We start from the raw sequence: 12,061 nt of genomic DNA, 5'->3' as shown, positions 1-12,061 counted from the left end.
TGGACTATATCTTAGTCAATATGGATTCTGAACTGAGTTCAGATCCATACTAACATGGGTCCAACAGAGCAGGTTAAGTTCGATCCAAACCCCAAAAAGGCTAAAAAACAGAGGCTGGTTATTTTAGAAAAATACATTCTTTGGGTCAACTGTAATATGATTTTGAGAAAACAGATATCCTATAAGATCTACGTTTCGAGATGGATCTAATGATGGTCTTAGTTGAATTTTGCTTGAATTTAACCTGAATTTAATTTGAATTTTGCTTAAATTTAAAGGTTAAAAACAATAAATTTCAGAAATTTTACTTAACAAAATTAGATCTTGTCAATGGGTTTTGAACCAAGTCGAGACCGTGTCACCCCATATATCAATATTTCCATGATTTTTATCAATTAAATATAAATATTTAATTAAAAAATTATATATTTAAGCTTAGAAATCATGAAAAATTTACTAGATATTACATTTGTCATATTTGCTATTTTATGGTCACTATCCGTATTAGGGATGGCAGTGGACCGGGGGAAAGCGGGGCCCCGCCCTGCCTTGCCTCGCCCCGTTTGGACCGGGGATGAAGGTTATGAAACGGGGATGGAGGCGAGGATGAAGGTTAAAATCCATCCCCGTCCGGGGGTGGAGGCGGGGATGGACGTGCACTTTTCTCCGCCCCGCCCCGTCCCCACCACGATCCCCGCCTCATCCCGGCCCCAACCACTTTTCCCCGCAATATCCCCGCCCCGCCTCATCCCCGTTTAAACCGGGGATGGAGGACATGAAACCGGGATGAAGGCGGGGGTGGAGGATAAAATCTTGAGGCGGGGCGGGGGTGGAGACCTTGTCCCCCCCCCCCACTGCCATCCCTAAACCGTATTGTGCTTAGAAGCTAGTACCACGTGCGTCTTTATTGAAAAAAGTTAACACAGAGTCAAGAATTGGGTGAAGTGAAACAAAACCTTAAAGTAACTTGTATGGTCATACGAGGAATTTTATAAATAATGGCCCTTACCGAAATATCTGAATCGGAGGCGTTTCAAGAAAATTCGTCATACCTCGGACGCTACGGTCCCTCTTTATCCCCTTCCGTTTTTTAACGCATTTTTTGTTGGGCAAGACGATTCCAATGGCCTAAGCCTCAGGCTGTTGAGTTCTCCCAGTGAACGAGAGAGAGAGAGACGCCATCATCATGCCAGCGAGCGCTTCATTGGTGTTTCTGTGCACCCGCGTGTCCTTATTCCCTTCGCTGGGGCGCGGCCTTCTCTCTTTCTTCCACGCCCGTCGTGGCGACCGACGCGTGCGCCCTCTCTGTCTCTTCTCTTCCAACTCCCAACAAGGTAAACTAACGCCTTCCCGTTTTCCCATCTGGTTTGGTTTCCTGTTTCACGGGGATGATCTAATCCCTGCTTGCCCACAAGACATCATCTTCACTACTCATCGGTGCTCCTAATTACAACAACTAGTAGAACTGTTTTTCTCTTTTTTTTTGTTATTTTTTTCGATACCGTGGGGAAAGCACCGGTTTTGTTTGGACCTCCCATTGCCGTGATGACTACAAGCGTGGAAAGACCAAGTTCAGTGACTACGTCACTTCAATTTTAGAATTACAATAATGGGCTGCTTTTGAAATGGCGGAAGATGGAGAGTCAGTCCTCTAGATCACTTTGTGTGGTGGAGTGTGAGCGTTGAAATTCCTTGTACCAACCACTCGTTGTTCGTAGAATTATGAGATGTGATGGGTCTGCTTAAACATCATTGATTTTGTATCCGACTGGCGATCCTTAAAGGCCTGTTTGGAATGGATAAATCATAAGACAATTCTTTCTGTCCCATAAGTTTGACAATCTTTATGCTTAAAAGTTCTCTGCGGAGATTTCATTTCACCTTAATAGCATCTTGAGGACCAGAAGTTCGTAAACAAGTATCTAACTTCATGGGAATGATGCTTGAACTTACAATGCCAACACAGATGCAGAATATAAATCTGGACATCTTTCAATAAAGAGAAGAAACAGAAAATGATAAATTCCTAAATGGAATTTCGGTTTTGTTTTTGTATCCATCTGATGCTGCCCCATTTCTGCACTCAGTGAGGGCACACGACAATGTTAGCTAACAAACAGAATATTATATTGATTGCGTTGAGCTGCATCCTGCGGTCAATCGACTAAAAAGAGGATGCAACTGTTCAAATAAAAGATCGTAGTAATGAGCATGACAACATACTAATCTAATAGTGGTGGAGTAGCGATACTTAATACCAAACATCATGTCTCCATCATTTCATTCTGCGAAGTTTACAAACATCGGGGTACTATTCTTATTAGAGAACGCCGAGGTGATTTTAGAACAAAATTTCTTACACTGCATGTGGCAGCAGTCAGCTTCAGGACTTCCAACAGCTGGGTCAAGCTCACTTTAATAGCTCGAATTCGAAACTGAGTTTTTTAAGAACAATTAAAAGTAGGAAATGAGAAACAATCATTGTTAACGTAATCCAACTTTTCTAAGAATACTCTTGGATTTATGGAATCCAAAGGAACATGTTTATCTAAAAAAACTGAAGAACATTATGAAAATACTAGATTTATTGAACACGTAGAGTTGTGTTTGAACCTTGAAGGCAAGCTTATGTCACATCAAGACCTTGTGTTTATTCAACGTGAGCTGTCTATCCACATTGTACATATATTATTGCTTCAAAAAAAATCATAAACATTTCTTGAATCTTTCGGTGTTATGTTGTTCCCATGGTGATTGTTAACTTATTTCAGCTTTGCCACAGATACAGCCCTATGTAATTCCAGTTCTTACAGTGATGGAGGTGCTTCAATCATCGATATAGAAAATGTAAGGCGAGGAGACTCAGTCCCACCTACTACAGAGAATCTTACAATTGATGTTAATCCACCACGTGGGACCCGGGATTTTCCTCCAGAAGAAATGCGCATCCACAGCTGGCTTTTTCAAAATTTCCGGGAGGTAGGTAATCTTATCAGTTTCTTTCTAAAACTTGATTCGTGTTATTCATCTTTGCACTCATTCATTGATTGTTCTTCGGGCAGGTTTCTAGGCTCTTTGCATTTGAAGAAGTTGATTTTCCTGTTCTGGAGTCTGAAGCCCTTTTCATTAGAAAGGCAGGAGAGGAGATCACTGAACAGGTATTATTTGACTACCTAGAGGAGGTTGCTGATCTTATGGAAAGTAATAAACTTTCAGCTGAACCTTAACGCAATTTAGTGTACAATGATGTACTATGACTGTGCATATGCTTAGATCAGCTTATTTTGTGGATAAGGTTATTACTTACAGTACATGTTCCAATCTAATGTTATATATATTTTTAAAGTAAAAAAGTGCCAAGCTGTCACCTCAAAAGAAGTAATCAATAGAAAATAAGAAATACAAAGGATCAAGAGATCTATAGAAAATCACAAACACGAGGAGGAAGCTGGTTCACACTAAGCATGATCTAGTCTTGAGTCTTATCATCTCCTGGCCTCTTCATCTCTACCTAGGTCTCCATTTTTTGGAGAAAGAACGGTTAGAGGCTATGTGCTTGCATTTTCCTTCAAGATATTCTTCTCCTTCTACTCTTCTAGACTTCCCACCAGCCAAGAATTGGCATTTGGATCTCTTGTGATCATTTCTCTACATCCATTCATATGGATTAGAAAGTTTGCACAAAAAAGAAAAAGTGGTATCAAAAGATCGCTGTAACAAATTATAAGAGAGGAAAGCCACATAGCTATTAAAATGATATTCATCTCCCCTATATTTGGATATCAACTACAAAGTCCTACTGCTTCTTTACCTTCATGAAATGCCTCTCCGCCTCAACTTTGCCAAATATAACATCTGCAAATCCCATCGTGGCTTCTTATGAAACTTCATATCCTCCTTTCTCTTTATGGACACAACTGATTGACTCCATTCAAATGACATTGCCGTTTAGGGAGTTTGTGTCACCAATGATTCTTGCATGCTCATCTACATGTCCATTGATGTGTTGATCACCATAACACACTTTCTTTTTGACAAACTAAAAGTCATGGTTTTGCTTCTTCGCAAAGTTTGAGGTTGGAGAATACCTTGTTCTTGTATTCCTTTCATGTTAATGTAGATATCCATTTGTTGGCACCCTTCTGGTACAATGTAGTTAGATTTACCAATATAAGGATTTTGTCTATATTAATGCTCAGTTCAATGTTTGAGGAGCTTTGGTGTCACTTACCAAGTTTGAGGTTGGGAAAGAGATTTTATGGATACCTTGTTCTTGTATTCCTTTTATGTTAACGTCGATCTCCAATTCTCCATTTGTTGGCGCCCTTCTGGTACAATGGAGTTAGATTTACCCATATAAGGATTTTGTCTATGTTAATGTTCAGTCCAAGGGTTGAGGAGTTTTGGTGTCACTTTCCAAGACTGAGGTTGGGAGTTGAAGTGCGTTCTCCTGCACATTATATGCCATAAATTTCAGAAGTTATTTTAAGTACATGTGATCCTATTCTATGACTTGAGTCAGACTACTGTATACTTAAGTGTGTAAACTAGTTCAGTGGCACTGTAATGGTTGAAAAATATGATTGTGGAGGCCATGAGCATGCATGGAATATGAGATAATCATCGAGCACTTACTACTCTAGCTCCATTTTAGCATCTGACAGGGGTTCATTTTGTCTTTCGATTTGTTTTTTTGTATCAAATAACAAGGAAAAACGGCTAGTGGAACAGGTGGCTGCTGTTTTATTGATCCTACATGTTTGTCACACAGAGCTGAGCACTTATCTGTAGAAAGTAGAAATCTTTCCACCCTGGGTTTTTGTTACAAATGATGGATTAGTATGTGTCACATGCAATTTACTGGCTGGTTGCTTAGTGTTATCTCGGTATACTTAAAGAGTTAGACTTTATATGTTCAGGTCTGGGATTACTTTTTTATATTGTCTATTGAACTCTCCATGTAGATCATCTTGTAATATTTCTTGGATCATCAGCTATAGCTTATTATTATGTTTTTGAAGTTCGTGCAAACTTCAAATGTGGTAGCAAAATTTCTTGCTTATTTTCAAAGAAATCACGTAAATAACATTCAACTAATAAGTATGCAGAATGAATAATATTTAATGCCACAGTTATCTTGTAGCTACTTGTCAGCATGTTTACTGAGCTTTTTAAGCATGCAAATCACACTAAAAGTTGCTAAACTTTTAGTGCCACAATTATTTTGTAGCTTATTATGGTTATCACATTTTTAGCTTGAAATGGGGATATATCTTTTAGATTTTCAATTTCTTTTATCAACAGAACTAGAAAATCCGTAAAGGAATTTTGATATGAACTTTTAGAAGTCGCTTGCATTTGTTCCTTTGCAGCTGTACAGTTTTGAGGACAAGGGTGGCCGCCGTGTTGCCTTGAGGCCTGAGCTCACTCCTTCTTTGGCACGCCTTGTCATACAAAAGGGGTATCTATTAATAGTGTTGTTTTTGCCTTTTCTATATTGTTAGGGATCTAAAAATCAATTATATTTTCCTTTTCTTCTTTATTTATTTCAACTTTGCTTCCAGGAAATCAGTCTCATATCCCTTAAAATGGTTTACCATAGGGCAGTGTTGGCGTTATGAACGCATGACCAGAGGACGACGTCGTGAGCACTACCAATGGAATATGGACATCATTGGGATATCTGAAGTCACGGTAAGCTTCTAGTAAATGATGCATTATTAAATATCATAAAAAGGTCAATATTGCCATTTCTCTTCCATTCCACGGTCGTCATTCAATACATTGAAACACCTACTTGGGCCATCTTTTAGTTAAGATTACTGATGATTCACAATGATACAGGATTTATGTATATTCTACCTATTTCATGTAGTTGTTCAGGATCCTATTTTTCTATTCATGAGCTTTGTTATTTTGTGAGTTCTGCAGCCAATACCTTCTCTAGTTGAGAATGGCTCTTAATCAAGTAGGGGCCATGGCATCTATGTTAAGGCAGTCATTCTTCATAACTATTCCTGAAACATAGAACTGTAGTTAATTTGTTAGATGATCAGTGTTTTAAATTTTTAAATGTTTGCGATTTAAGGTAAAAAATGTTTATCCTTCGCACACGTTTGCCAATTAATTGTGTTTTGTTTCCTGATTTTTTACCACTTCTCATTTCACATGGGCTTAAGGCGCATCATTGCATTAACAACTTTCCAAAGGAGAAAATTGTCTAACACTTTTCTCGTTAGTCTTTTTTCTTCTAGAAAAATTCATCAGGGAATGGATATCATAATTGCTGAATAACAGTACCATCATAATGTATCAAAAAATTGACAAATTTAAACTGAAAAAACTTCAATGATTTCATATTCTAAGAGTTTTTTGTAGGCAAGTTGGGGGATAATCCTCGTGGAATTGAAATCCTGTCAAATATGATAGTATGACCTAACCACCCAATTCGATCCATTTTGCGCTACTAACTACAAGATAAATATATTTTGATAGCAATAATTTTTTATGAAGTGAAACAGTGGCAAGTTATCACCAGATACAACAACAGAGGAGGGCTATATATGTTTCCAATCCTAGGTTTTCTTAGCTAAGATAGGTCCTTTGGAGGCCAGTTCCTTACAGCATACACATGGATTTTTTTTGAGTAGCACAATGTATGATTTTCAGTTTCGAATACTTACCTCTAAACACCCTATTGTTCTGTTCTATATGTTTCCAATCCTAGGTTTTCCTAACCAAGGTAGGTCCTTTGGAGGCCAGTTCCTTACAGCATACACATGGATTTTTTTTTGAGTAGCACAATGTATGATTTTCAGTTTCGAATACTTACCTCTAAATACCCTATTGTTCTGTTCTAGCCATATATACTACCAAGTGTTGAGCAGCCACTATTTCTAGATGAATTTCTGTTCTCTACTCATGCATGGACCTCGGGCCAATCAACAACTCAAGTAGACAACTTTCATGGTATAAGGTAAGAGTTTGTCCCAGCCAAGCAGTCTTAAACAACCATTGAAGCTGTGGCAGTTTTGTAGTAGGTGCTCTGAGGGTTCCTCATTGTTATGACACTGGAAGCATATACTTGCTAGTTGAAACCCAATATTTTCCAAATTGTTTTGGGTGCTGATCTTGTCAGTGAACACTAGCAAAGCAAAAAATTTTGCTCTAGGTGAACGCCTGAATTTTCAAATAGGGTATTTTGAGACAACGCAATACCTGATGGATCAAATGCATGGTAGAAAGTAGTAAACAGCTCAGACTTATCATATGCCCAAACAAATGTGCCAACCTTCTTAGGTTTCCAATTGGCTAACCTGTTTACTAGATGCAATTAGTCATCAAGCTCTGAATCTTCAAAATTTCTTCTGAATTTCAAGCGCCATCCTTCATTTTCTTGCCAGCTATGTCATACTGATACTCCATTTTGGCCAATGTATCATGTCCCCTTACATAGTAGTCATATTGAAAACTTCATAAAAATGACCGTATCCTTGTGTCGGCAGCTGTATCCATGTGACATAGCTTATCTGCAGTCCCAAATCAACAGCTGTTCATGTTTGATGATAGTGAAAAAGGCTGGGTAAGGCTCAAAATGAGGAGCCCAATCATACCATTGGTCCAACCAGAAGACTGCTTTATCAATTATCACACTTTCATAACTTGATGTCCACAAAAGAGAGAAAATCACTGAAAATAGTCAACCAGCCTTTCCGCGATGCAATATGTGTTTCTTCATTTTGTATGAATCTTCCATATCCAAGGGATGGCACTAAAGGCCAGTGAATATGTGGGGATAGTTGTGATCACGTACTTGGTTAGCGTGATTCTTCCCACCAAGGAAAGTAACGACTTGTCCATCTTTGAACTTGTATTGTGAGTCTGTGACATAGTCTTCAACCCTTTTCCATAAGCCTTCTTTGCCACCAGAGGTAAACAAAAACATGGCATGCTAAAGAATGGGCTGCTGCTCTTGTTTACAGCCAAACATGCATTCAGGTACACTGCTTATGCTGGGATCAGTGTTTAATAGAACTAAACTGAACTTGTACTCATTGACCACCATTCCTGAAATAGTGGAGAATGCTTTGAGAATGAGTCATGTTTCACATATTTGCACAGTACATATGGCGCAAGGCGATTCCACAGTTCTAGGTAATGGGGGTCATGTTAAATCCCAATGTCATCTGTGTTGCAAAATCATCACTGATTCGGAACCTTTACTTTAATGTCTTCAATAAATCCTTTGGCTTCTGCTTTCTTCAGAATCATAATTACTCCTTTGTTGGCAAGGCACTAACTACAAGATAGATTTAAAAAATGATGAATGACAAAAAATAATCAACACATAAAACATCAATATCCAAGGATCAAGATAAGATTCATGACTAAAAATATCCAAGTGACAAAACAAATAAGGCAAATTCATAATTCACAGGTTACATATCTAAATACAAAGAGCCTAGTACCTAAGTTAATTAGAATCTATATTTTTAAATAAAAGAAAATGCTTTATCATATCATATTAATTATTGTCATCATCGTCACCATCATCATTTTCACCTTCTTTACGTTCATATATATTGTATTTTGTGTAACACAAACTCTTCTAACAGGGCATCACATCCGTGTCACACCCGCACTCATGCGGGTGCGATATTTAGACACGGCTTCCTTTGTGTCAGGTGAAGTCAACCACACTGAGGTCCATTTCTGTCCAAAAGTATGTTCATTTAACCCTAACCAAGTCCAGTTTTATCTATATTATATATAAATACATAAATGCACACACATACACGTAGTGTTAACTTAATACTGTTAAAATTTTTATATGTATATACCCTCTCCGCACCCCCGCGCCCAAGTTTCTTTAAAGTGCTGTATCGCCACATCCGCAACCGTATCCGCATCCGCATCCGCACCTATGTGACATAGATTGTACTCATCAACATCATGACGTACATATTGGGCCTCTTCATTATCAACCTCTATAGTTTTTCCTACATTAATTCACTGCACATCTTCTTTAGTCAACAAACTAGAGTCTTCTTGAGCCCATTCATGTAATATATTAAAATCTTTTAAGGTAATGGGATCAAACTGTTTCTTATGCCTTCATGCTAATATACTTATTGAGTTGAAGTTTCTCCTCACTCTTTAAGCATTGTGATGTTTGAACGACCCATAAATCTTCCCAAAACAGTTCCTTTGCTTTATGCATTTTGATCTAGGCTTTTCCTTTCTGTTTCTCTTCACAAACAATAAAGCTATTAGTATAGGTGACATGTTACTATAGTGTTAATGAACAATTTTCCAATAACCAATTTACTGTCTATTTTACAATATCTCACATGGGCTTTGGGTGTGCATAATTTCTCCAGCAAGTTGTGTTTCTATTGCTCATGCATCTTGATATTATTTTCCAGCAAACTCCAAAATTGTGAATCAACTAGTGTTTCGAAACATTGTCATATTTTCATGAGTTGCCCAACTTATGCTCTTGTTTCACTAGCAGGCTGAAGCAGAACTCATTTTTGCCATTGTGACTTTATTCAAGCAGCTCAGAATAACATCATCACATGTTGGATTCAAAGTCTCCAGTCGCAAGGTATACATTCTAATGTCTTTACCTATGATTTAGGCTGAATACACTTGTCATGTGCACATGCTACAGAGTGTGCATGTGTGTGTGTGTGTGCATATTTGCATAAAGCATCAATGAACAGGTGATTATCAGTCTATGCAGGGAGTCACTATTTGTTTTGATTTGTTAAAGATAAAAGATATTTTGCATTCTAGTGAAAGTCATTGATGGTTTTGGAAAGTGTCAATATGGAGATAAAAACTATACATGTAACATGCATTGATATTTGTTCATGCATCATATATGCCTTGATACATGCATTGTGCATGCATTGATTATGCAAGTATGTTGAATACATTGTATGCAAGTATATCTGGATTGTTATGTCATATCTGAATTGTTATGTATACGTAACTGTTTTTTGAATTACATGTTTGGTTGAATTATGCTTTATCCTTTACTATTGGATAATTTAAAATTTCGTACGAGAACTGTGAGTTCTCACCCGTTATATTTAACATTTTCAGATAATGAGGCTCAGGTTTAGCCTAGCGGCGTGATGGCGAAACTGGTTTGCTGGGAGTGGCGATGTTTATGAATTAGTAGTTGAGTTCTAAACGTTTGTGATGAATTGAATTTTAAACTAGTGAATTTAAAGTTTAAGTTAATTATGGTTTGAATCATTTCATTTTAAATTATGGTTTGAAATGTATAGTTGGTGTGGTAGATATTAATCTCTGATGGACCTAAGATCCGTGGGATGATTTCTGCATTTAATTAAAAAGTTGTATTTCTGTTTTTGACAAAGAGTTCTTGTCTTTGGTAGTTCCGTACTAGACCTGGTACTTGGAGGCTAAGACATGCTCGCGCTTGCGCTCAAGCTGGTCGTCTAGTACTTGGTATGGTTGGAGTAGGACCATAGATTAGTTTTGGAGTCGGTTCACTTCCTTTAAAAACAATTTATGTATTTTCTAGGGTGAATTTGGGGTCAATATAGAGTTGGTATCAGAGCAAGGTTTAGAAACAACCTTGTGATTCATAAATTCGTACTTCATAAGCAGTTTTTGCATCACCATTAAGAGGTATTTTGTGACTTATATACTTGCAATTGTGTCCTTGTTGATATACTATACGTAGTGTAACCTATTCGTAGATTTGATTTTCAATATGGGATCAAGCCTAAGGGGCTAGGTTTGACTCAATGATATATCGTAATAAACTGTTTGCTAGGTTGATCTGTAGATGTCGTGTCGTGTGAATGCGGATCCATGGTAGAAACAGAGGGACTTCATAATGAATACCCTCAACACCCTGGCTCAAACGGTCAATACTCATATACAAAACCAGAATGGCTAACACTTGCCTGCAAGTGTGAACCATAACCCTAGTGTAGCGACCTATAAGAACTTTTTGAAACTTGACCCACCGACATTTTTTGGGAAGGTTGACCCTGAAGCCACAGAAAGCTGGATCAAAGAGATCGAGCGTGCTTTTTGATTGTTGCCCATACCCGAGGAGAGGCAAACTGATTTTGACACCTACCGCCTGAAAGGGGATGCCAAAAAGTGGTGGGATACTGTTCGGGAGGTGAGATTCACCGGGGTTGATCACATTACTTGGGAAGCCTTTCGAGAAGTATTTTTAGAGACATATTTGAAATGAAACAAGGAGTGCACAGTCACAATGCCAACAAAGGGCTACACAAGTGCACAATCACAATATGGCCTCTAATGGACTATACAATCCCACAAAGAGAATAAATCTCACAAGAATACAAGAAAAATAAGTCTTTTTATATACACAACTCATATGCTAAAAAGCATACTTTACACTTTACAAACATGCTCTATTTATAGAGCAATCCATACAACATAAAGGAGGAAACAAGGAGGCTGTAACGCTCCAAAAATCCAGGACTTGTAACTTTTTATGAAAAGTTTGGAAGCTTTGTAATCAATCATTAATCAAAGTTTTTAAATAATAATTCAGCAAAAAATAGTGTTTGAAATAGCAAGTCAATGGACCTTCGCCGCATTACAACGCAAACTTTACTTGAGAAATAGATTTGAAACTTCGTAGATTTTAAGAAACCAAAGAGATTATGAAAATGCAGTTTAAGACTTGTACAAAAGAGAGATTTCTAGGAAAACCTTTATGCAAATTTATCGAAATATCCTCGGGAGCGAAACGTCAGAGAAAGAGTCTCATCTTGATTTCATCATGCTATCGTGCCATCGCATGCTGTATTACCTGTACACCACCTGTCTATGAAATGGGTCAGTTTCATGAAAACAGGTAGTTACGCAAGAGAGTCAATATAGAACTAATATAAGTCATGAGTTATATTTAACATATGCAATAGACTATGCAAATGAGTAAGCATTTTTAACATGAACAATCGAGTATGCAAACAAATAAAGGTTTACAAGGTGAGCAATTATCCATAAAATCAAGTGAGCTACACAAGGTATACACGAT

The 12,061-nt window shown here is 37.7% G+C and overlaps 1 protein-coding gene across 3 annotated transcripts in view; it reads left to right on the top strand.

The window, feature by feature from the left end:
* Nucleotides 1-1,051: 1,051 nt before the first annotated feature.
* Nucleotides 1,052-12,061, top strand: part of LOC149822468 (histidine--tRNA ligase, chloroplastic/mitochondrial-like) — a 78,029-nt gene continuing 67,019 nt past the window's right edge. The window contains exons 1-6 of one of the 3 annotated variants that reach the window (XM_089981553.1): nucleotides 1,052-1,334; nucleotides 2,783-2,979; nucleotides 3,063-3,158; nucleotides 5,373-5,461; nucleotides 5,565-5,694; nucleotides 9,515-9,607. In XM_089981553.1, coding sequence (XP_089837679.1) covers nucleotides 1,187-1,334; nucleotides 2,783-2,979; nucleotides 3,063-3,158; nucleotides 5,373-5,461; nucleotides 5,565-5,694; nucleotides 9,515-9,607 — 753 coding nt within the window. In that variant the 5' untranslated portion in view covers nucleotides 1,052-1,186. The remainder of the gene's footprint in view (nucleotides 1,335-2,782; nucleotides 2,980-3,062; nucleotides 3,159-5,372; nucleotides 5,462-5,564; nucleotides 5,695-9,514; nucleotides 9,608-12,061) is intronic. The other 2 variants (XM_089981552.1, XM_089981551.1) reach the window with 2 other exon arrangements.

The sequence above is a fragment of the Nuphar pumila genome, chromosome 11 (genome assembly GCF_984573655.1).
Source record: "Nuphar pumila chromosome 11, dmNupPumi1.hap1.1, whole genome shotgun sequence".
NCBI lineage: Eukaryota > Viridiplantae > Streptophyta > Magnoliopsida > Nymphaeales > Nymphaeaceae > Nuphar > Nuphar pumila.
This window is presented reverse-complemented; position numbering and strand designations above follow the sequence as displayed.